The sequence below is a fragment of the Pteropus medius genome, unplaced genomic scaffold (assembly GCF_902729225.1).
Source record: "Pteropus medius unplaced genomic scaffold, Ma_sr-lr_union100, whole genome shotgun sequence".
In the NCBI taxonomy this organism is placed as follows: Eukaryota; Metazoa; Chordata; class Mammalia; order Chiroptera; family Pteropodidae; genus Pteropus; species Pteropus medius.
The window spans coordinates 4589468-4615871 of record NW_024353517.1 but is presented as its reverse complement, the minus strand read 5'-3'; the positions used below and the strand labels follow the sequence as shown (position 1 = coordinate 4615871).

At 40.9% G+C, this 26404-nt stretch overlaps 1 protein-coding gene across 4 annotated transcripts in view; it reads right to left on the bottom strand.

Annotated features, from left to right (window-relative positions):
* The window catches only part of ST6GAL1 (ST6 beta-galactoside alpha-2,6-sialyltransferase 1), a 104148-nt gene that overhangs the window by 8466 nt on the left and 69278 nt on the right, over nucleotides 1-26404 (bottom strand). For 3 of the 4 annotated variants that reach the window (XM_039850794.1, XM_039850795.1, XM_039850793.1), the window contains 3 exons: nucleotides 21469-21603; nucleotides 17117-17765; nucleotides 11363-11460 (listed from right to left, as the gene is read on the bottom strand). In XM_039850794.1, the coding sequence (XP_039706728.1) occupies nucleotides 11363-11460; nucleotides 17117-17714 (696 nt within the window). In that variant the 5' untranslated portion in view covers nucleotides 17715-17765; nucleotides 21469-21603. The remainder of the gene's footprint in view (nucleotides 1-11362; nucleotides 11461-17116; nucleotides 17766-21468; nucleotides 21604-26404) is intronic. The other variant, XM_039850796.1, reaches the window with a different exon arrangement.

Sequence of the window (26404 nt, the reverse complement as noted above, 5' to 3'; positions counted from 1 at the left end):
TGGTGCCAGGGTTAGTATGGCCATAAGGTGAGTGAGTATTAAAGGACAAACAAGAATAGGCCAACCCAGGAGAATGTGACAGCGAGAGGGTAGCTGTCCCAGACAGAAGAAACAATGTGCTCAAATCTCCAGATGTGAGAGTATGTGGCAGAGATAGCTAGGTGTCGCCCAATAGCCGTTCTCTCTTCCTTGGTAATAACAACTTCTGATGTTTACCTCTCAACACATGGCTATCTAAAATAAAGACTACCTGAAAGAGAAATTTCCCAGCCTCTCTTAGAACTAAGTATGGTCATATGACAAGTCTGGCCAATGGTGTGTAAGCAGGAAGTGTCCTTGAAGCCAGGGTCATGCTCTTCCTTACTCCTTCCTCTTTTCTACTGATTTAAAGTGGATGTGATGGCTGGAGCTTGAGCAGTCATGTTGGACCATGAAGTAGAAGTCACATGGTAGAATGACAAATGCAGAAGGTAGTAGAAGCCTAGGTGCCCAAAACTCTGGAACACCATATCAGCTCTGGAATGTCTACCTCTGGACTTCTGGGGTTTTTTTCACATGAGAGAGAAATATATTTGTATCTTAACCTAGTGTTAAGGGGTAGGCAGAGTATTCCTGTCGTTTGCATCCAAACCTAATTCTAGTTAGTACAGTGAGTAGCCTGTGTGGGAATTGCAGGTTATCTAGTTGTGGCTCGGATACAAAGGGAGAACTAGAGAAGATCAGAGAAATGTAAGCAGGAGCCACGCCAGGGAACTTACGGTTTCTTCAACGGATTTTGGGACCATGAAGGCTTTTAAGCAAGAAGGATCTGAACAGACTAGTGTTCTGGACTAGAGTTTCTAGAGAAAAGGAAACCAGATAGATGGTGCTATTGTAGCCTAAATAAGAAATAATTGAAGCATAAAAGAGTTACAACTGTCAGTTGCAGACTTGCAGAATAATTGGACGTTAAAAGTGAAGGAAAAAGGGGTGAAGGGTGACTCCTGTACCTCAGGCTATTTCCTAAAGTGAGAACATAGAAAGAAGAGCGATTGGTATGTGCCTGTGTGGGCGGAGTGGAAATCTGAAGTTCAAAGATGAGACAAATGGCCTAGACTTCCACAGCTGAGAGGCCATAGGAATTAGGAATGGAACCCATGTCTTCCAACTTTAACTTCTATCCTCTTTCCATGGGGACACTATAACTCACAGCACAGACATTAAATGCTGTAGTCTAAAGTCGGAGCAGGCATCCTTGCAGATGGGGCTTTTAAAGATTGAGCTGGTGACAGTGAGGCCCAGGGGACAGTGGGCCTCCCTCCCATTATTCTATACATGTCTTCCAAGACAGAATTCTACAGCTTCACTCCCTACCCCCATCCCACTCCATCCCCTCAAAACCAGATGGCATATTGAGCTATGCTTTTCTATGCAGAGTACTGATGCCAGGTGATTTACATATACTCATGAGAATTAGAGATAACTGGGATTTTTATAAATGTCTCCTCCTGCCAGAGCCCTTCTCCAGAAATTTTCTTAGTACTCCAATCAGGAAGCCAGTGGCAACATCTTCTGGCACCCTGAGACTTTCCCAGGATTTGTGGCTTTACTGTCCTCAAAAATCTCAAGAGAGATACACAAAGTTTTCACCTTTATGACAAAGGATAAGAGCAATGATAACGACAGATGCCATTTAATGTTGCTTATTCCAAACCAAGTACTTTCATATACTATCTCAGTTCATCTTTACTACAGCCCTAGGAGGCAATTATTAATATGCCCAATTTTATTAATAAGGAAACAGACTCAGAGATGCTAAGTAACTTGCCCAAGCCATATAGCTAGTATGCTGAGGAGTCTGAACTGAAGCCCTTTTGCATGGCTCCAGAGTCCACACTTCTAATCCACACACCGCACTGCCTCACACAAGGAGGGTCGAATAGGACACCAGTGCCTCTTCCAAGGAAATGGCAAAGAAAGCACTTGATGAGGGGTATGGAAGTGTCATGAGAATTTTGCTTTTTGTCTGAGTTGTAGTGTGTCACAACTGGAACATCCTCGAGAGACTACATCCAAATCCATCATTTTCAGATGAGTAAACTGAGGTGCAAAGAGAAGAGACTGTCTGAGGCTTCGAGGTGAGTTGGAGGCACAGCCAGGAGGTCAGCTTCTGTTCCCACAGGGCTGCATTCATGAGCCACGAGATATCTAATCAAGCCAGAGCACTCTCAGGATCTGGGCTACCTTTAGTTCTCACCATACACAGTGGGCAAATGTCATTCACTTGAGCTACTTGAGCCAAATGAAGAAGTAATTCATGAAACTGAGAAGAGGGAAATATAAATGCTAGTTTTACCCCCGAAAAGAGAAACAGAAAGTGGCAAGGGCTGGGACCAAGAAAGGGGAGAAGCCTTAAAGCACCCCTCAACCTTAAATGAACATGACTCTGGCGGCCCTTTATGTGAGATTCAAGAGTTTCTCAAAAAAAAAAAAAAGCCTCAAAACTACTCAGGGAATTGGGAGACTGTTTGTGTCTAACTTACTCTGCAGTCTTAGGTGGGTCACTTCTTCTCTCTAGGCCTCAGGTGCCTTATTTATAGGACATTACCTTCCTATAGGCCCTGCCCAGGTGCCCAGCTGTGTGTGCCCAGACAACATCTCAGTCTGTTATTTTTCCAACTGCAGCAGAAGGGACTTGGGAGAGAACAAAGCTCCTCTCAAATGTACCTGTACTAACCTACATGCAGTCTGACCTGAGCTCAGGGATCCCAGGGGATCTCATGGTGAGGAGAGTAAGTCATTGCCAGAGCAACAGATCCCCAAAGAACACCTGCCAGGAAAAGACTACACCAGGGACATGGAGTGTTGCTGTTTTAGCAACCTGTTTAAAGTAACCTTTCCAGTCATAAATGCTCACTGCAAAAAGTTCGAAAATACAAGAAAAGAATGCATACACACACATATATATAAAAGAAAATACTAACCATCCGTAATTGCATTCTTCAGATATTACCACTGTGAATATGTTGGTATTTTTTTCCTGTTATGGACTGAATTGGGCCCCCTCCCTCCAATGCATATGTTGAAGTCCTACCCCCCAATGTGGCTATACTGGAGGTAGGGAATTTGGGGAGTGAACTGAGGTGGAATGAGGCGAAAGGGATGGAGCCCAAAACTGATAAGACTAATGTCCTTAAAGGAAGAGACTTGCTCTCTCTCTCTACATGCACACAGAGAAAAGGCCATGTGGAGAAACAGAGAGAAGGCAACCATCCATAAACCAGGAAGAGATCTCAACCTGGATGGCAGCTTGATCTTGTACTTCTGGCCCCCAGAACTGTGAGAAAACAAGTATCTATGGTTTAAGCCACTCCCTTTGTGGTATATTGTTATAGAAGGCCTAGGAAACTAATACACCCTCCCTCTGTGTGTGTGTATGTGTGCGTGTGTGTATACACATATCAGTATATCTCAACTATAGTGTCTAGACTTAGTAGTTTTGTAAAACTCGCACAACAATCCAGGTCAACGTCTTCTCATTTATTCCTCATAATATTTCCAAGCCCCAAATAGGGCATGAAAAGGAAGCTCCAAGAGGTTACGTAACTGGCCAAGATTACACGGCTAGGAAGGGATGGAGTTGTGATGCAAATCAAGGTCCGTCTGATATTTTCCCACTGTAGTAGGCAACATTCAAGTTAGTGCTATAGGAAGACAGACAAGGGGGTGGTAAGGGTCTTGACTAGATATTAAAAATTATTTGGAGGCTCTGGGCCTCAAGGGAAGGGCTGGCCTTTATAAACTGAACCTGGACAGGAGATACTCTGAGAGAAGGGAACCACGAATTGGAACCCCCACAAACTCCAAATTAGAGGGGCCTAGCATCACAGGACGTCATCGACAAAACTATAAAGCATTAGAAGAAGTAAATGTTGGAAAGTACATAATGTCCAAGTAAAAAGATTGACAGAATAAGCTGTGAAAATTATTTACAGTGAAGAGAAACTGAAGGCAGAACTGATCCAGGTAACTTAGATACATATTATTTGACTATATAACCTCAGTCTTGAACAGGGTGTGGATGAGAACTACAAACATCCTGAACTCTAGTAGGTTTGTTTTATGTGCAGATATGCAAAGCCATTTGCAAACTATTATAGATGTATTATAGATTTGAGCAATTAAATGAATGTGCTGAGGTTGCTAGAAGCAGGCTTCTCACTGTGAAAGAAGGGAGAATACAAACATAGAAGGGGAAAGGCAAGAAGTACTTTTTTGTGGATACACTGAATTTGGAGGTATCAATGTGAATCTGTCACTTCTGAAATAGGCATATTTGCATGTATATGCACGTGTCTATGTAGATGTGCATTTATATATGTAAATGAATGGATACACATATATATATGTATTGTTCATATATAGGTGTACATATGTATGTGTATACACATGCATATATTTCCTAGCTCTACCTGCTAAAAGGGCAAAAAAGCAGATACCGCAGTAGGCATGAACACTCCTACTGCCCAGACTTGGTTTTCAGTACTGTTTTTACTTAAAGAAACCAGAGCTCCTTGGGAAAAAAATGACAAATTACTAGTATGGGGAAATAAAACCTCCCCGGATCTTTCAACACTCCTATAAAATGCCCTAGATTCCTGAGACTCTTTATACATCGTGAGAATAAAATCTGTAGCTATTTGTTTATTGTCCTGCTCTTATCCAAAATATAATAAAACTTCTTATCTCCCCAAGAAGCCAAATGGTTATTGCCCAGACTATGTCCAGGTAAATATAGAAATATTGCAAGAGACCTGGAAAACTGGAGCAGGAAGAAAGAGGCCGGGAGCTTAGAGACATCTCTAGGTGAGTTTATTCGTATATCAAAGGGCTGGAGTAAGAAGGGGACTCTTTTCAAGAGGGGAAGAGGATAGCTACCTTTGCTTTCAATAAGTGGGTGTGGGGGATCACTTATATTCTGTGCCTTGCATATAAAATATCTTGCTACTCATGTAGGATAATTAACTTGGCTCTCATTGCATTGCCCTACAAATAAGGACTTGAGAGGGAGTAATGCAAAGAGGGAGTAATGCATTTACTTACTATAAGGTATTTAAATAAGAAATCTGTCTCTGATCCAAAACACTCTGTGTGTACATTCAGGATAGAATTAGCAAACATGAACTATTAAACACCCAAAAGATAGGTACAAAATGACCTGGAACATCATCTTGCTATGCCAGAAAGTACAGGAGTGCTAAAAAAGAAAAAATGATGAGGGAATGCCCGTCACAGGGAAACGAGCCAGCTTGAAGGGACTCCCACTGGCCAAATCTGGGACAATTTGAACACCAGAGTAATTCAGAACAGGAAAGAATTATAAACTAATGAAAAAATAGGAATCTATGAGTTTTTACCAATAATAAATAGAGGAAAACAGGAAATAAGGAAGGGAAGGAGGGATAGAAGGAAGGGAGAGAGGGATAGAAGGAAGGAGGAAATAAATGGAGGAGAAGGGAAAGCTTTGTCTACAGTAGAATTCTGAGTGCCAACTAGATTGATGTGGAGAAGGGAAAGCTGAATGTTAATGTCTTTAAAGGGCAAAGAAAGGCTATGGAAATATTCTAGATCGAAAGAGACTAAAGAGACGTAACAACTAAATACAATACCTGATCCTGAACCACATCTTGTACTAAGAAAAATATATGCCATAAAAGACATTATTACGTCAATTAACAAAGTGGAATGCAGACAGATTAGATAAGAGTATGACGCCAATATATGTGTAAAAAGTTTATAACTGTACTTTGGCTGCATGAGACAACAATCTTAGGAAATACATACTAAGGTATTATTTTAGTCAGTTTGAGCTACTATAAGGAAATACCACAGACTGGACAGCTTACACAACAGACGTTTATTTCTTACGGTTCTGGAGGCTGGGAAATCCCACACTGAGGTACACCCTGCTTTTTTTGTGTGTGGTAAGAACATGAATTGTGACATCTACCTTCTTAAAAAAATTTTAAGTGTACAACACAGTATTGTTAACTACAGGCACAAAGTTGTACAGCAGATCTCTAGAACTTATCCATCTTGCACAACTGAAACTTTATACCCATTGAACAACTCTCCATCTCTGCTTTGCCCCTGGAAATCACCATTCAACAATGTGTTGCTATAGAATATTACTTAGCCTCAAAAAAGAAGGAAATTCTACCATATACAATAACATGGATGAACCTGAAGGATATTATGCTAAGTGAAATAAACCAGACATAGAAGGACAAATACTTCATGATTCTACTTATATGAGGTATCTAAAATGGTCACATTCATAGAAAAAGAATATATTCTGCTTTTGCACTGTACCTTTACTGCCTTAGTGGGGGAGTGGAAGTAAGAGGGGGTCTTTTCTCTTCAACTAAACTGAAGCCCTTGAGGGGAGGAGACCATTGCATTCTCCTGCTCTTCTTACATACAAGGCAGCTTATTTGCTTGACTGAATGGGATCTGGGCAGCTGTCTGCACACTCAATGGATGAGGAAATGACTGAGAGAAGCTCCGGCGTGTTAAAAACCACATATGACCCAGAGCTTTGAAATAAGCTGAGTCCAATATCAAGTCACAGCTTATTCTCTGGTTCTGAAAAATATCAGCAACCTAGATTGTGTCTGCTGGCCAAAATAAAAAAGTCCTAGAACTCGTGATATTCATCGTGTCTAAATTTTAGCTCCCAAATCATGATGCTAAAATACTACATCAAGGGCATTCCCCACTCACCCTAGCAGTATTTAGATCTGCTGTTGATGAAAAATACCCCACCCACCACCACCTATACAGACACCCACCTGTCAGCATCTTAAGGAGGAAAATTGGAGCTTAGGGGATTTATAGTGCTGCTGAAAAACAAAGCTAGACCCAAATTCCATGGCTATTATGTACTTTCTGTACTACCCAGAGCAACTCACATAAACTCGTTTTCTTATTATCAAATTTATTGGGCTAACATTGTTTAATAACTTTACATAATTTCAGGTATACAACTTTACAATACATCATCTCTGCAAAGAGTTTGGTAAATACAGGGTACCAGAGGTAGACTATAGATTTGGGTGATGAGCACACAAACTCTTTGAGCCTCAGTGTCTTCCTATAAGATAATGGTTGATAATCACACCTCACAGGGTTGTCATAAAGATCAAATGAAATAAGACATGCATGGCCCTTAGACAGTAGAAGTATTTAATAAGTAGCAACAGCTATTATCTCAAGATAAGCCCCATTAAGTGATCTGAGAATGTCTTGGTTAAAATTTAGTCAGCATACACTATAACCATGCACAGAACGTAGGTTTTCTTTCCACAAACTGTACAAGAGCTTCTAAGGAGGCCACTGGGCCTTCTTACTCCATTATCTCCTCCCTCAGGCTCGCTGGGCACATCAGGGGCTCAACAGAGTCTCAAGAAACCTTCCCACACTTAAAGTCAGAATCGAGTTTATTTAAAGATGCACATTTAGCTATATATAGCTAAATATGTATAGCTATATATAGCTTTCCTGTTGAATCTCATAACAACAGCTGGCACATACATGCCTGAATAGATCTGCTGAAACTTCACAGTATGACACCGTTCTCTATAAAAAGCTATCTTCTTTCAATAAGAAAATCACCCTTTTGTTTCCTGTGAATTTGTCACAGCCTAGATTCACAAAAGCCTGTCCTGTGCCATGTGAGCAGGGGTGGGGAGTGGAACAAACTCGGGCCCAGCAACCCTCAGAAGACAGCTGCTGTCAGGAAGAGCTCTCCATTTAAGAAGAGAATAAGCTGCTTGAAGGCAGAATTTACCAAAGCAACGGCTAGTCCTTCAGCAACTTCTGGGTACCAGCTGCTCTGTGTATGCAACGGTGGGGACTCAGTTTGCTCATTCACAGAAACAGACACAAAATAGCTGGGATAACCAACCAGGACAAAAGATAGACAGGATAGATGGTCAGCTTCCTAGGATATCAAGATGAGAAACGGCAATGATAGAAAGTTATCGGTCACAGTTCAGTATCTCAAGAAGCACTATCACGGAGCTGCCAATGACAAGGGTGTTAAAGGAACAGCCCAGAGGTGTAGTGCTACTTATGGAAGGAGAGGAAGGAGGGTCAGTGTGCCTGAGGAGGACCAGGAAAGACTTTACCGAGCATGGATGGTGTATCCTGAGAAAATGGCCACCCTTCTCTCAGCCGTGGAGGAGATCACACAGCGATGTGGAAGTGTAGGGGAAAACTGCATTTTCAGTGAAAAACTAAGCATTGTCTGCAGCATTCCCTTTCTCCTATCAGATTCTGATTCTATGTATGGAACCTACTTTACAACTCTTTGAAAATTGTAGCTAAGTACATACTCGCTTACTCAATCTTGCCCAATAGTGTCAATTGACTTCCCTCCTCCTCCTGCCCACCTCATAGAAAAAAACAGTTTCATTCCTTTATTCAGAATTTGTACTGTTTTGACTTTTCCTCCGAACCAGTGTTAACATCTGCCTGGTTCTCTCCTATGAATAAAATAGAGTTCTTAACATGTGTCCATGTTTATATCTATGCGAGAGTCATGATATTATTTTTTTCCTAAAAATTACCCTTTAACAGAAGTCTAAGCTCCTTTCTGCTGGGAACCATGCAAGTAGCCCCAAGCCAGCTGACCATTCCTGCTGAGAGACAACAGGCCCATTTGCCTGGGAATTGGGAAGGCACAGTGATTTGCCAACAGATACAGGCAGGCCTTTGACCTTCAGTAGTGACCATCGCCGCCATTTACAGAGCACTTGACATGTACCAGCCTCTGAGTGAAATGCTCAGTGCTTGGTAATCTCACTTCATCCCACAAAGACCCTGCTTGGTAACTTTTTTTATTCTCCTTTTACAAATAAGGGAACTAAGGTTCAGAAAGATAAAGCAACTTGATTTAGTCAGTCATGTAGAAAGTGCTGAGGGAGAAATCTGATCAAAGTCTGTCTATTAATTCCCAGGCAACCTGATGTTGGCTTTAAATAAAGTTCCAGAATCTTTGCAGGATTGAAAGTGATTTAGTTTTTCACTAAACACAATGAAGAGATCCCAAGAAGTGGTAGCCCCCCCAACCCAAGAGAATTTTTCAGAGCTCCTCTATGCTCCCTCTCTTCATTGCTGCCACCTACTGATCTGCAGATCGTACCACTTCTGATCAAACAGAGCCTGATTTCTCTCTGAATTCATGCTCCCCAATCTCAACACGGCCAGCCTCGCCTGGAAGTCCTACTCCATTCCATTGGTTTACTCCCTCTTCCATTCTTCCCAAGACAATTTCAAACCTTCTTGGCTTAAAGCTCCTCTACTAAAACTTCTCTCCCCCTCAGCCTCCCTCCAACACGGCCTTACGACCCACTTTGCCGAGAAAATGGAAGCCCTTCTTGCTTCCACTATAAAATGCCCCAAGCTATACCCCTCCCATACTTCTTCCTTCTGACTCTCTCCTCCTGGGGTTAATTTTCCCCTGGGCTTTGGATCAACCCTCTTTCCCCCTTCAGTTACTTATTATCTCTTATTTTTAGTATATTCAGTTTATGTCTCTATCAACTGGTTTCCCCTCAACTTTTTTTTATTGTGGTAAAATACACATAACATAAAATGTGCTATTTTCACCATTTTTAAGTGCATGGCTCAGTGGTATTAAGTGCATTTACACTGTTGTGCAGCCATCACGATGACCCATCCCCAGAACTTTTTCATTTTCCCAAACTGAAATTCTGTGCCCATTAAACGATAATTCTCCCCTCCCTTCAGGCCCTGGAAACCACCATTCTACTTTCTGTCCCTACAAATTAACAACTTCATTTATCTCATATAAGTGGAATCATACAATATTTGCACTTTTGAGTATGTTTAAAAGTCAATGGGAATTGACTTTTAAACGTACTCAATTCTCTCCGATCTAAAAACCGAAAAGAATAAAATCTGGCCCTGGAACCTTCAACTCTCTATCGCAATTGCTCTATTTCTCTCTTGCTCTCCAGAGCCAGACTTCTTAAAAGAACTGTCCACATTTTTCTTCCCCAGTCACCCCTCCATACGTTCCAATCTGGCCTTTGGCTTCAGCACTCTCCCAAATAGCTGTTGTCAAGGTCACCAGCGGCCTCTATCTTGTTGAAGAGAAAAAAATTATTTTCAATCTTCATCTCAATTGGCCCCTTAGCAGCATCCACTGTCTTCACTACCTAAAGACCCTGCATAGGACTTCTCCCCTCTTCTCTCTGCACTCTCTCCCTAGTATTCTCATTTGGCCCCACTGTTTCATTGCCACACAGATATCGACAATTCACAAATTCTTATCTCCAGCTCAGACTTTCCATTGAACTCCAGTGTCATTTGCCTCAAGATCCCTACTTGACATCTCTTCACAGATATCTAAAGGCAGCTCAGATCAACTGTATCCATAATCATATTTTTGATCTCTACCCTCTTAGCTGACCCTAGCCCTCACAACCCAAAACACCTTCAAGTACTTCCAGTCTCAGTGACTTCTAGCCAGCCAGTTACTCAAGCCAGAAACCCAGTTACACATGTGGCCTCTCTTCCTTCACCTCTCACATCCAATCCCAAACTAAATCCCAAACTAAAACCTGTTGACTACACTTACCAAATAGCTCCAAAATCCAGTCCTTTCTCACATGCATCTTCATTTCTATTCTGGTGCAACTAACACCATTTCTAATCCAAGCCCTGCAAAAGCCTCCAAACTGTGTCTCTCCGTCCAGTGCAGGGCTTCTGATCACTTGGAAGCCAGGGATGTTTACAAAATGCAAATTCGGTTATGCCACAAAGAAGAAAACTAAATGCAGCCCCATGGCTTGGCTCCTTCTTGCCTTCAGCCTCATCTCTCACCACACGTACCCCCACATACACTTATCTCTTCCTAGGCCCTTGTACTCCTGCTCCCTTCCACACGTGACCTTACCTATGCTTTGCCTCTTCTTAAAAAGCTCATCTCACCCTTCTTGTTTTCTCCTTCTCTTTCTACACAGCTGAGCATTACCTCGTTGCTTTTTTCTGACTTCCCTCCCTAAGGAAAATTTCCCTTATGGGCTCTGGTGCCACCTTGGCCCTCTCCTTTGTAGATCGCTGTTGAAACTTTAAATTTCTTTGTATGATTATTTGATTGTATCTGTTAGCAACACAAGAATAGGACCAAGTTTGTTTTGCTTATTATTGTATCCTCACACTCATCTCAGTGTCTGCACACTTACATATTAGAGTAGCTAATGTTTACTGACGTATGTGCCAGGTACCTAGTGCTTGGCATGGATTTTCTCACTTATTCCTCAAAACAACCCTATCCACACATAAGAAATTTTACCTGAGAGTTCATCAGGCGAATGGTGGTTTTCGTTCCCACATCCTGTTGGAAGTTAGCTGTGGGTGCCCCATTAAACCTTAGGACTGCGTCATGATTATCTATAAACCACAAGGAAAAAGAAAAGAGGTGGTGAGTACCAGCAATATGCAGAAAGAAAGGTGTGGAGGGAGAAGCAAAAGAAAAGGGAGGGGCAAGAAAATAATACTTTCCAATTTTTATCCCATTGTAGTATTCAAGAAGAAATTATCATATTTGTATGGTACAATCAGGTAAAGTTTATAGACAGATAACCACCCGTCTGTCCGGCCTCTATAAGGGCTAAAGAGGTTCATATAGCGCCATTCTCAAAATCCATTCAATAACATCAGTATGCCCAGCCATAGTAGAAAAGTGAACAGGGCCAGTGGAATCGCTATTCCAGTTACGAAAGGAGCAAAACCAAATACTGTCTTGGTATTACCAGTAGGCCATACTTCTATCCCTGTCAGAAAAATGAAGACACTCCCATAAGCTTGTTCTAACCCACAAGTGCAAAGCATCCCATAGAACTATGAAAATTATGCAGCACTCAGCAAATGCGAGGGATTCATGAGACCACCTCCTAACTGTTCCATTTAGGAACCTGAAGCCCAGGAAGGGTCACAAACCTGGTGGTGGCAGAAATGGGACAGAAGGTCACAGAGCTAAACAAAACCCCCATATTTTTCATTTAAAAATAAAAAAAGCTCTTTGTTAGAAATAATATCCTAAATCCAGCCAAGATCAAACAGAACATCTTAAACTTCTCACGTCCTGGTTCTAGCTCCCTATCGTCACAGCTATTTAAGCAGAGTTTAGAAGACTTGTAGATATTGGCCAGCAATTTGATGGGGAAGGGAACTGATAGCTTTTAAGATCCATACCAGCCCTAAGCCTCTGTGATCCTATGAGAGTTTATCCCAACCTTACTTGACCAAGCAAGTTTACGGTTCACCACTGAAATCTGCACAGATATGGAAGTCGGCCCAGTCCTCCGTGGACCTCTTTCTCTCTGTGTGGGTTTATTTTGGGTAGTTCTTCATCCACAAAGGTGGCTTCAGCAGAAAGAAGGAGGAGGAGGGAGGAGGGCATTTGGCTCAATACAAGATGATCTGAACGGAGAATGAATACCCACAAAATTAAGGGATGAAAGCCTCCCTCTTGGTTTCAATTCTAACATATGTACTAAACCTCAAGAATCTAGACATCTCATTCACTAAAACAACCCTATATTCAATCCTAGGGCAAAATCTTATCAAAAATGTTTGAAAGTTGCAAGACATGTGCATAGTCCAAACTTTATCAGCTTACAGGGCAGGTACACTAAACTGCAAATAAGGTTTTAAGTACATCTTTCACAACTCAGATTGCAACAAATTTTGTCAGAATCAGTCATTGATTTCGAAAGTGATCAATAATAATCACACTAGAAATGCAGATCCTTCTAAACTCTCTGATTAATAAATTGAGCTATGTTACAAGGACCCTACAGGATCTCCTTCGGATAGAGTGATGATTCAAAGAATGCCTCTGAGCTGAGACCCAAAGAGTGACTGGGAATGGGAAGGGCCCAGGGAAGTATATTTCAGCCAAAGGACACAACAGTGTCAAGACCACAAGGAGAGAGTAAAGACTTAGCTGGAGACAAGTGAGAAGAAGAATAAAAGATGCAGTTAAAGAAGTTGGCAGGAACCAGATTACACAGGCTGTGGAAGCCAGGTATAAAGTTTGGATTTAATTGTAAGAAAAAAAAAAAAATCAATCATAGAAGAAAGTTTTAAAACAGGCCACTAAATTGGGCTCATGAAGAAAGGAGATAGGATCCTTGTTTACCAAACCACCCTTTGCCGTTAAAGGCTTAAAAGCTTTCAAACTCAAATAGGCCTCCAGGAAATCACAAGGCGAAACCTACAGCTGCCAGGATCTCAGCAAACAAACCTTGTTGTAGAAAACAGGGCCCCGCTCTCCTTTAACTTAGAATTAGAGAACAGAAAAAGACGCAAGTTAGGAAAGTAAGAAATAACGTACCACCATATACGCACATGACACAACTGCATGCCTAGAAGATTCAACAGATTCAACTCATTAGTAAATTTGTGAACACATCAAAATCCACTGCCTCCAGGTATAGTAACTCTAAATCGCTAGAAATTATAATGAAAGAAATTTTATCACAATTTGAACCATACAGTTTTTATATTTTCAAATTAGCGTAATAAATCATATAATCATTTGTGGAAGACTACATTCTGATTCTAGTTAGTAAAACAAAATATATAGGTTAGGGTTGCCAAACTATGGCCCACGGGCCAAATTTGACCTGTCCTCGGTTTCTGAAAAGTTTTACTGGAACACGACCAGGCCCATTCATTTCCTACTGCCTGTGGCTGCTCTTACATCATAAACAGAGAAGTTGAGTAGTTGTGAGAGACACTGTAGGGTTTCAAAACCAAAAATATTTACTCTCTGGCCCTTTACCGGAAAAGTTTGCTGGACCTTGACATAAACAGTCATCTTTCTGACCTCCACAATCTAAGGGTGTCTTCTCAGTCCTCACTCTGCCCAAGAGATCCACTTGCCCAAACTCCATCCCCCTTTGCCTTTCATCACATGGTCCCCTCCTAGTTCTCCTCCAGCCCTTCTCACTGGCCTTTCTGAATTTTTTTGCTTGTCTCTGTTCTTTAAATGTAAACTTTTCTCTAGGTTTTCTCATCAGCCCTTTTCTGGACTACAACTATCACCTCAACACAAGTAACTACTAAATCTGATCTGCCACTCTGACCCTTCTCTAGAAGCAAATACCAAACTGCATAGATATCTATCCAGGGAAATCGGCAAATACTTCAGATGCAGCGTATTCCAGACAGAACCTGTTCTCTCCAGAGCATGCTCTCGGGCGATATGCTATAGCTGGCTCCTAAGCTAGAAATTCTGGCTCCTGACTCTCAATGAAGGTCATTTCCAGTTAGACACCAAGCTCTGTGTCCTCTATCTCATGATGGTTCTCAAATCAGACCTGTTTTTTCCACCACCACCACCTCTGCTCAGACAGTGCTGGACCATCTCAGCTAGATGTGGCGATAGTCCCTGATAAAAGAGAGATGATATAGCAGTCTCATTAGAGAAGGACTCAGAGAACTGATAAATTTCTCCAAAACGCACAGAATCTCATCACTCTTGCTCAAAAGCCTTCTAGGGCCCACCATGGCCAAAAAAATGAAACCCAAAGTTCTTATCGTGACTGTCAACATTCTCTAAGAGCTAAGCCCTTGGCCACCTTCCTGATCTCATTCGTCAGCCCTCTGTACTCCATGAGAACACACATCCCGGGATTATTCATGATGCCCAAAACACTCTGTACTGTTTCCCATGCACCCTTTGCCCCTTGCTTTTGCCTCAACTCAGAATGTTCTTCTCCTTTCCTCTAGGAGAGCAAGTTAGCAAGAATATCAAGGGATTTTTTTTTTAACCTGATAAGGGATACATCTTAACAAACACTATGAGGCACAAGAGCAGAAAGGCTAAGTATGGGACCTTTGAGTCAATGACCAGGTTTCAAGGCCCAGTCTGCTGTTCACCAGTTGTGTAACCTCTTTAAGCCTCAATATTTGGCTCATCAAATAGGAACAATAATAATACCTACCTCCCAGGAATGCTAGGGGGATGAAAAGAGCAAGCAAATCATGTTAGACACACAGCAGGTACAAAATAAACGTCACTTTTATTAGTTACAACTAATTTAAAAATATGCTATTGTCTGAAATGAAAACTCAAACAAATCTAAGATAGTTTACATGTATCAAAATATGTATCAGAAATAATCAAAAGTGACTGAGTCTACCATTGGTTGGTCTGTGGGACTGTTGGTGACACAGTACATTATCCAACATCTCTGGGAAACGATTTTGCAATGGACAGAGATATAGCCATAAGTTATCTACTTTCTCTTCTAGCCCCATTACTGACAAAGGGCCAGAGAGTCATTTATCTACACCAAAACTTTGTCAGCAGTACTATTGGTGAGAGCAAACAATTGAAACCATCTGATGTGTTCAATAGTTGAGGATAGGCTGCACAAAGCGCAGGTATAGTGGGAAGACTATGGGCCCAGCGTGCTACCTGATACTCACAGGTCTATATGTAGCCTTTATATGTTCCTGTTAAGTATTGTTGATGAATCCATGAATGAATAAAAGAATAAATGAAGGAATTCCTTAAAATATTTGTTAGACCAAATGCCCAGAGGAAATATCTTATAAAAGGTAGAGCATTTGAAGACTAATGTGCAATTTTTGTTATATCTTAGGATTAAAGTCTTTCCATGGAAATACATATTTAAAATTAGAACTGCAGTCTACAGAAAAAAAGATTATTTTAATTAATGTTTACTTAAATCACTAAACTTTTATAAAGTGCATAAAAATAAAGATTATAGTTCCAATTTATAGAAGTATCAGGCTCTACCTTAAACTTTACCACAGTCCCAGCCAAGCAGACAATGATAACTTGACATGAAGAAGAGAATCAGCTAACCTGGAATATTCTAAACATTACCATTGTAGAACAAAAGGAAGAAGAAAGAAAGAAACATACTTCCATTATGGATGAACGAAAACCATTCACATGTAGTTTCTAGAAAACAAAGTCCTAAAGAAACCAAAAAAGTCAAAGTAGGGAGAGGTGGGGCTGGTTATCTTGGCAGCTTTTATTATAAGTGCTGCTTATTTGAGGAGGTACAAAATGTGATCTCACCACTTCTTTCTGCTCTAGAGATTCAAATCTGATTCTACTTTTCTACTTTTGAGAGCCTGTGCTTGGTTTCAGACTATTTTTCCTGGCACTCATATGCAAGAAATAAAAAAGGAGACATATGACCTCACCTGCTCCAGTACCTTCCAGAGCCTGACAGAGAGCAAGGCTTCCTGTATTTTGCTTTCTTTAGGCTGATTCATTTCATAATAATGGAAAATACATTCTCTCAAAATAGGAGCAGTAAAGAGTATTAAGCAAACCTGTAATTCTGTGCTGTACCCATGTTTAAAAGAACGGATAGGATTTCTATCCTTATTAACTATGAAGGATTTCAAGAAAAGCAAGTTGATACATTCCGACCAGTGAGTTTTTAACCTTTTTGGGTCACGAACCCCTCTGAGAATCAACTGAAAGCTATAGACTTTCACTCTGAAAAAATGCACTGACTTACACACATACACACATCATACACACCTAATCACAGACATTTCAGCATGCAATTTTAGGAATTCATGAACTCCTGAAGGTGGTTCACAGTACTGATATTCAGAATTTCTGTTCTAATTCATTATTTTCAAACAGGAAAGCTGAAAATTACCCAGGTAGCTGAGGTCAGAAGAGGTAACTTGTGAATTTCAGGAACTGAAGGTACAATAGAGATCTGTGCTTTATGTTTCAATGTCAATTACAGTGTTTTGCTGATTTGTATCAGTAGAACTTTTCAAATGAAATCTTCAGTAGAATACCAATATTTAAAACAAATAAAAATAAAGCTATTCTAATTGATAAAGATCCTGGGAGACCGGATCCCTACCCTTTTAGCTGACCTCGTGGCACCTCTGGCTCACAATCGAAAAACACTGACCTGGGCCTGCTCTGCTAGTCTACAGAGATATACCACAGTCTCTAGTGCTGCCTGTATGCCCAGCTACTCCAAATGATCACTAGCGGTTCAGATAATAATCTTAACACCCCAGAACCCACCTATTTCTTGGCCCAGTTGAGAGGACTTCAGAGATCCTGCTGACGAGACAACGGCACACCTGCCCCATGGCCCAGCCTTGGTCCTAATTTTCTCCTTGGGCAGGTAACCCTCCCATTCAGAGGTGTTGAAGGGAAAATCTGTGGCCTCTACCATGGATACATTTACTTGGTCCCGGAGGTGGCAGAGCAGGGCCTCTGCACTGAACTTGACACCAGGCCCTGGTCCCTTGTAGGACACTTTGTACTTGTTCATGCTCAGATAATTCTTCCAGATCTTCTTCAGCCTGGGAATAAGGTTTTTGGAAGAGCTGTCCTTGTTCCACACCTGGAAGAAGGGTTCCAGCTTGGTCTTGACTCGTTCCTTGGGACTGCTGAGGGCCTGGCTATTCCTGTGGAGATCCTGGGTGCTGCTCGAAGGTGCAGGCTGGGAACCAAACCCTATGGACAGTTTTTCCAAACTCCTCACCACCTTGGTTTCCAATTTAAGGGTATTGTAGTAACTCCCTTTCTTCTTTTCCTTCCACATACAAATGACTGCAAACAGGAGAAAGGCTAACACGCAGCAGCTGAATTTTTTTTTCAGGTTGGTGTGAATCATAATGAAAGATTCATTCAAGGAAGCCACTCTGTTCTGAGCAGAAAAACAAGCCTAAAAAAAAGTAAGACAGGCAAAAAATGATATAAAGAAAATATGCAAGTATAATTGGGAAGAGGCAGGGTGATGGGCGGAGCAATGGGTTTAAAGTGATGAGATTTGATCTCCAGTTCAAGTCTACCATTCACAGTTCTGCACCTCTTTAAAAAAAAAAAAATCACCCTTAGTTTGGGCTTTGAACATAGAAAGCTGTCCTCAGACACTCTCTTCTTCTCTGTGTTCCCCACTATTCCTTTTTATACTCTGAATCTTAGTTTCCTCTTGTCTTGGTCTAGCTCCCCAACTGCACTCTGAGTTTTTTGAGATCAGGCATCACATCTCACACATAATTCAGTTCCTAGGACCTATCTGTTAAATGAAGGCAAGTATGTTTGAAAAACTAGAAGAAAAGGAAAAGCAGGCTAACTGGTCTACCTCCTAAGACCCCCCCCCCCCACCCCCCCAAAACTTGCTAAAATCCTAAGGGGCCCAGTATCCTTTTAAAGTTGCCAGAAAGAGACCTCTCGCCATAGACAATGCCATAGCTTTGTGATGCATCTCTCTAAGGCTGTGGTATCGGACTCCTACGTGAGAAGAAGAGCAAGGGTGAGTTTCACAACATAACATTTAGTTTTATGGAGTTTTATGTAAGAGTGCTATCAAGCAACAGGAAGATGAGTTATTTTACAGTCAAGGATAGCAAATCTTGATAAGATATTAGACAAGTGACCAATTCAGGAAATGAAAACAAAGATACCTTAAGCACACAGATATTTATTTCATTTAATGTCACCATAAACCAGGGCACTGTGCTGTACAGCAAGTACCATGTATATGACAGTCTAATATAAAGGGTGTCTCCTGGGCTGTGCAGAAATGCCCTCACTAGCCATTTATAATCTCCATTTTATAGACTAGACACGTGAGGCTCTGAGTAGTTAAAAGAAGTTCTGAGCTGAGTAGATGATATCATTGAGGTTCCAGTCCAAGTGCACTAAATTCCATAGTCCATGTCTTTCTTACTGCATCCTGTACAGAAGTGTTGAAAGTTCTGGCAAATAAGTTTTACAAAGCAAACAGAGCCTGAATAGTTCCCCTTATGTCAGGGTAAAGATCTATTTCTTTTTCCCAGAATGTATTGTGTACCTGAATGGGAAATGAAAGCAGTTTGAATTCAAACAATGTCTGTATTTTTTAAAAAACATTAAATTATTTCCTAAATAACTGGGTTTATTCGCTGCAATGAGTCTAAGCAATCACCCCACGGGAGTCTACAGTCCCCTCCCATGGAGCCCGCTCCTATAGATATCAGGTAAATGGTGATAAGAGTACTGGACAGGGTATTCATGAAACCTGGGTTCTCATCCCCATTTTTGGTGACTTTAGGCAAGCCTTTTAACCTCTCTGTACCTAAGTTTCTGCAGAGTAATCATCTCTTCCTTACCTAATTCACAGAGTGATAGGAGGACCAAACGGGATGGTGTTATCAGGCCTTGAATGAGGTAAATGTAAGGGCACAGGAGGTGTTCTGTACAGACACCAGAGAGCAGCCCCTCAGATGAGGGCCGTATGAAGGTGATATGGGACAGTGAACAATGACAGAGTGGAGCACTGATCATGATTCATCAACCTGAGCTTCTGGTCCTTCACCCGAGACTCTTTAAGAAACATCCAGACCATTCTTGGAACCCACTGGCAGTACCAACCAGACAGTGCTTCCCACCACCTGAGACCTCAGGAACCAGTGGCTCTGGGAAGGATGGGTTCCTGCCTTGGGCTGCTAAAGTTTTGAAAGTGATGAAATGTATAGAGGGAGAATTCAAACATGAGATCAAGAAATGAGAGGGAAGGCTTGTTGTATCATCAGAAAACTAAGGAACTCGATTTCCTCAGACACCCAACACAGCTAATGCATGGCTATGACAGCTGAAGAATAGAGAAAGGAAAATAGCATTTAAGAAGTACCTACTATATATATAGATACTTTACTAACAATATCTCATTTAATTTTTACTAAAACACTATGGGATAGATATTATTGGATAGATATGGGATAAATACCCCCGTTTGAGGAAATGAAGAAATTGGCTTTAGTAGGGTTACAGGGCTTCTCCAAAGTCAATAGCTAATCAGTGCTGGAATCAGTATTCCAACTCAGGTCTCTCTGACTCTCAAAGTTCATGGTCTTTTCACTAAAAGGACAGGCATCTGTGATAAAGAACAGTAAAACGTCAGTGTTGACCAAACAGGACTCAGAAATCATAGTCACTAGAGAGACAGCTCAGTCACCAGACAATCACAGAAGGACCACCTCACTCACCATGAGAGCCACAGCAGCCATTACCTGGGTGGGGGAGGGGGGGGTTACCACTCATTTATGAGACCCAGTATAAGCCTGTGAAATAAGTAGGGCAAATTTTATTACCTACACTTATAGCTGAAAAAACTCAGGTTTTATAAATGTTAATCGTTTTCAAAGTTGCATCAGCGATTTGGAAACGATGGAACTGGGACTTAACTTGTATGTGGATGAGTGAAATGAAATAGGAGGTAGGGAGGTGAGACCTGATTCATTGTCTAAAGAGCTGAGGCTCAGAAGGAGCTGGTTGGTGCTCTCCAAGATTGAGTTTCCCAGGAAAGAAGAGCTCAGCCTAACAGCCAGGCACAACACAGTCCTGCAACTTTCAGACAGCCTCAGCCTAAGGCCCTGGGCCCCATCGCAACCTCAGGACACTCATCTGAATCCTCACATCAGGGCCTCTGACTCTCTTGGACATCACCCTCTAATGATGCCCCAAGTCCACCAGCTGGCTGGAGCTTCTGGACATAGGCACTTAGAGCTTCATGAAAGGGTCTTGAAGCTGCTCTAAAGAGACAGGGACTGAAGAAGTTTCATCTAAGCAGCCCAAACTGAAAGAAAGGAGTAGCAAATTTTCCTCTCCAAATTTTTGGGAAAACACACCAAGCTTTGAATGTTCTCATCGCACCCTGGACTGACTTCTTAAGCTTCTAGGCTTTTGCACTGTTGCAATCTCCCCCTCAGTCCATTTGCCTGGCAATCAGACAGCATGATCTTTCTGCTTCTGACCACCTCTGGAGCCCACCTCCCTTCAGCACTATTCTTGCTCGTGCTGTTCACACTCAGTGTTTGGCAATGTTCGCTTTTCACACTGACCCTTGCCAAATAGAAACTCCTCCTGGCTTATTTCTGAAACCCCAGTGCCCAGCACAGTGCCTAGAAAAAAGCGAGCATTCAATAAGGGATTATTAAACGAATGGGACTGTATCAATGAATCCTTCCACCGCACCAGACTTCTAGAAGAATACGATAACAACTCACATTATCACCTGAAGAGAACAAGTCAACACTGAATCCACAGAAAGAAAATACCAGCCAAAGTAAGGCTCCCATCTCGGTCTACCCATCACTACATGTGCAGCTCCAAATGCAGGGCTTGGCACATAGTGGGGCTTGAAAAGGTGGACTGATTTACAAAGTAACTTCAAATCTGACATTGACAGTGTATAGAAATTGGCAAACCACCTATCCCCAGCCCTCACTGAATGAACTTTAAAAAGTCCACAAAGGAAACAGCAAAGCTACAGCCAGACATTGAGACCCAGTGACTCCTTGCCAGTACATGCCACCACACCATTTTCAACTTAGGAATATACCCCTTTGCTGCCTCCAGAGCCCACACCTCCAGGTGTTTCCTACCTGCTTCTGGCTAATCCACCTGGAGCTACAGGCCCTCTAGGTCCTCAGGATCCAGCACTATTCTCCATGGGAGGATATTTGCTTTATTGGGTCCGGAGGCCAGGGCTCATCTTTCTCAGGATGATGAAAAAACATCTGCAAAGGAAGACAATAACAGAGGACTTATGAGCTGTTTTCCTACAGGAGCAACGTTAAAAATTAACAAGATAGAAAGGCACCTCTGCTAGTCTCCACTGTGGGCCCTGGCCCAGGCTATGGCTCAATCCAGGAAGTCCAAGAGCTCAGATGAAGAGAGACAAGAGACTATTACAAGTGCAGTGACCCAGCCACCAACAGCACAACCAGCCTAGAAATAGATTGATACTAGATAAGAACAGATTAGAAAGATAAAGCAGGTATCACACATCAATCTGGGAAGAAAGAATTGTTTAGTCACAGGTTAGGGATATACAAACAGCAATTAGAGGGAGAGAGGAGTCAGTTCATCCCAAAATAATCTACACAGATTTCTAAAAAATTATTATCAAAAAATATTTAATGATTAAATAATCAGTATGTTGACTGAAAAAAGTAGGCTATAAACTATGTATAATATACTATCTAAATACAAAAAAAACCATTTTTTTAAAATGTGTATGTGAGGAAGAGAAAGGATTAAAAAAAATACCCCCTGGTTGGTAGAGTGTTTTCACTTTTTGTAATTTTTTGTGTATTCTAAAATTTCTATGCCTTACTCTTAGACTTGGAAAAATATAATAAAAATATAATTTTTAAAAGATAAAATCATAATTCTCTATCTGTCAGCTCTTCTTTCTGATGGAATGTAGAAAAATAACAAGGAAAAGTTTAATAGAGCCAGTGCACGAAAATTCCAACTTCTATGCAATAAAAAATGCTGTAATAAAAAAGGAAAACAAGAGTCGAGGTATACAAAGGGTTAATACAGTAAAAGCCTCTCAAAATAAACAGGCAATCAACATGAACAGACAAATCACAAAATAGAAAATATAATTAACAAGCTTATTAAGTTATGATTAATCTTTAGAGAAACTCAAAAGAGGCAACTGGAATATTAAGATATATAAGGTATATTGAATTTACATTAGCCATTTTCATTATCATTTTCAAAATGATAATACTCACTGCTGGACAGATGGTAATGAAATTGATATATTTTGAGGAAGCAATAAAAATGAATTTAACCCTTCTGGAAAGTTATCAGGCCATAAAATTAAGAGCTCATGACTATTAACCAAGTTATCATACTTCCACAAAATAAAACTAAACAAATAATTCAAAGGACAAAGAGTATACATTTCAGTTTCTTCACATGTAAAATAACTCCCTACTTTATACAGTTGTAGTGAGGACTGAAAGAGGATTAATGGGATAAAGAATGAGTTTTATAAAGCAGTATGCATGTGCAAAAAGAAAAATTGTTTTCAATTTCAAAATAATTTATAATGGCAAAAAACCTAAAGTTAACAGCTAAGTTTTCATCAACAGGAAAATAATTAAATGGTATTGCATCCACCTTATAGAATGTATAATTGTGTGTGAATTTAAGTAGCAACAGGAAAGAAAATGCTTAACAAAAACAAAAAGGTGAAACAGAAAAGGTTATCATCGTGAGTAAAAGTTATGCACATCCAAATATAGAGAAAAACTGTACATGGTTGAGACATGACAACTGTTGAGCAAACTGTTAAGAGATGAAGTCTCATCTTTCAGTTTGACTTCCTTTATTATTCTTATAATGTTAATTGAGTAATTAAGGCAAAACTATTGGGAACAATATTGAAAATATACCTTAACCTTGTGTATCAACTTGATATACAACATTGGACTAGCCTCGAAGCCTGTCCTAGGACATGCAGCGTTAACAGAACTAAGAGGAAGCCTCCGTGGTTATAAACTGGCTTCATCTCATGAACTAGGAGGAAATCTTCCCTTGAAGGCCTGGGGTTCAAGCTGGGGGAATCCCAGTTTTTCATAACCAGGAGGAATGCAGGCAGGCTGTGGGCATGCTCGACGGGGCAAAAGTGAGAGGTGCCATTCTGTCCTGTCCTTTGTCAAAAAATTCAAGATTTCCCTTAAGAATTCAGAGAACTGGCTCCCCGGCGGCCTTCTGGTAGAGTCAGAAAATGTCTCTGATAGCTGTTCCTCTTTTCATGTCACGTAAGTTTTCTTTGTGGCACGAGAGTTTGTAACTATGCTTGCATTCATATTATTATCTGGTTACCTTCTGTCTCCTTCTACTAAAAATGTAAATTCCAAAAGTAAGAACCTCATCAGCCTTCTTCGCTATTATCATCCATGCCCAAATGAGTGTTTGGCACATAGTAGGCACTCAATAACAATTTGCTGAATGAATGAATGAGGAGGAGTTGCCAGCTTTTAAGAGGTCTATGCTTCCTCAGGCATCATTGATGGAAAAGGTTCTTTCTAGGCAGCTTCCCAGGGAACACTGTGGGCAGTCTCCTGCTCTTTGGATGATGCCTCTTGTTTGTGAATGCTGGTTTGCTGCCATTCCCTCAATGTGTGAGCTGCTGGGACATGAAACTTTTGTCTAGGTTCAGCGCACAGACATCAGAGGAGTGTAGCAAACCCAGATCTTCACATCAACTGCATCTGCTTAGAACAAGTGGCCCTCTAAGAAGATAAACATCACTCCTCTCTCTTGGTTTCCAAAGATCAACCAGTTAAAACAAAAGCAGTATAACTGTCAGTCTAGATCTATTGTAGGTGATGAGAGCCTTCCAAAATAGTCACTGCTGCTCATGAGATACCACTGCTACAGAAGTGGTAACAGAATCTTCAACTTTCCGGGTGAGAGACTTAGCAATCATAACAGTAAAAGCTACCATTTATTTAGTACTAGCTAAGTGCTAAGCACTGACTATAGCTTAGAAATTAAGATTAAGAGCTCTACTTTTAGAGTGATCTGAGCTAGAATTCAAACTTTGCCTCTCACCAGTTACATGACCTTGGGTCAGTTACTCAACTTTCTAACAGTTTCTTTATCTGTAAAATGTAGCTAATAAAAACTGAGCCTAACTCATAGTATTATTTAAATAATCAAGGAGGAATATGCCCAAAAGGACTGCAATAGGACCTGTGACAAATATACATCACTTCTCACCAACCCCTACTCTGTGGATACCATTACTATTCCCATTTTACAAATGAGGAAACTGAGAAATGGAAGATGAGTAATTTACCCAGAGTGACTCAACTGTTGCACTCCACATGTCCCATGCTCTTTCATGCCTTTGTAGCCCTGCATGTAAAGTTCCTTTGGTGTGAAATGTCCTTTCCTACCCTGTTCATATGAGAGCACACCCACTCAATCTCCCACACCAGCTCAAGTATCACCTGGACTCTGAAGCCTTTCTTGACCCCACAGAGATTGACACAACTCTACTCTGACTCTTCTGACTCTCACCAGCCTACGTGACGTTTATAGGTCTGCGCAATTAGACTGAGAGCTCCTTTAAAATTTATTTCTGGACCCTCACATCTAGCCATGCTCTTCTCTTCCACCCAGGTCCTTGAATGTTTTAGCTCCTGGCTCACTATAATTCTCTCCAACACTATTTCTGTCATAACTCCTGGTGACATTAACATCTACCTACAGAAACATTCTAGTTCTCAGTTCTTTGATCTCCTCTCAGTTCTTTGATCTCTTCTCCTCCAATGATTGTGACCTTAGCCGCTAACTCCCAAGGTCATATCTCTGATCTTGTCATGTTCAAAAATATACCCCCTCCAAAGTCTTGATTCCAGTCATATCCTGTCTAATCACCACTCTTGTCTTTGCAGTTGAGACAACTAGTACCCAACTCTAACAATCTTCTGTGGTTGATTCTTCCACCTTCTCACTGTCTCTCTTCCTTTATATCCTTCCTTCCCTTCCTTCCCAGCTTAAATTGTGTAGTCAATAGTTAAGTTGACCTCTCTTATCACATATGGTTAGATAAATCCCAATCCTGGTTAAACCAACTCGTCCCATTCCACACCTGCAAGCATGTATCTAGAGAAAAATCACACAGCAATGTTTACTGATTTCACTTCAAGTTCATGGTTACTAACTGCAAGTAGCTCATTAATACATCTCAGCAATCATATACTACTTTTCCAATTAATTCATCTGCCACTCTCCTACGGGACTATCTGACTCCTCGCCTCCCCGCCCGAAAACTTCCCTCTTCCTCAACCTCCCATAATGAACTTGCTACTTATTTATGGAGACAAAAAAAGCTACCAGAATAGAACTTCTACACACATGCCTTTGTACCCAGATATCTATCCTACCTATATTTATGCCCAAATAATCTGTTACTAGGGATGAATCAGCTGCATCCAGCACTTGAAATATCCAACATCTGTCCATTAGATCCTACATATTCTTGTCTACTTAAGGACATTCTTCTGGAAAATCTCTCTTTTTTCTTCTGCATCAGTATGTATCTCTCTCTCAAAGATCATGCCCATCAGCATATAAACATGATATTATTTCTCATAGCTTAAAAAAAATAACTCTCTTGATTGAGGCAGCCAAAATCTGATCAGTCTTAGCATCAGTAATAGTGAGACACCTAGATATATACTTTCTGATGTCATATGAAACACACAGCACCACCTATGGCAAATTTTTGACCAAATATTTAATCTGTGTATAATCAAACATTTATATGCAATTCCAGTTTTTGGTAAATATAGGAGAAAGAAGAAGTTAAATGATACCATAAAGAAGTTTTCAACGGCATGGAGGTTCCTCAAAAAACTAAGAATTGATCTATCATATGATCCAGCAATCCCTCTACTGGGTATTTACCCCAAAGACTTGAAAACCCATATCCGAAAAGATATTTGCACACCGATGTTCATAGCAGCATTATTCACAGTGGCCAGGGCATGGAAGCAACCAAAGTGT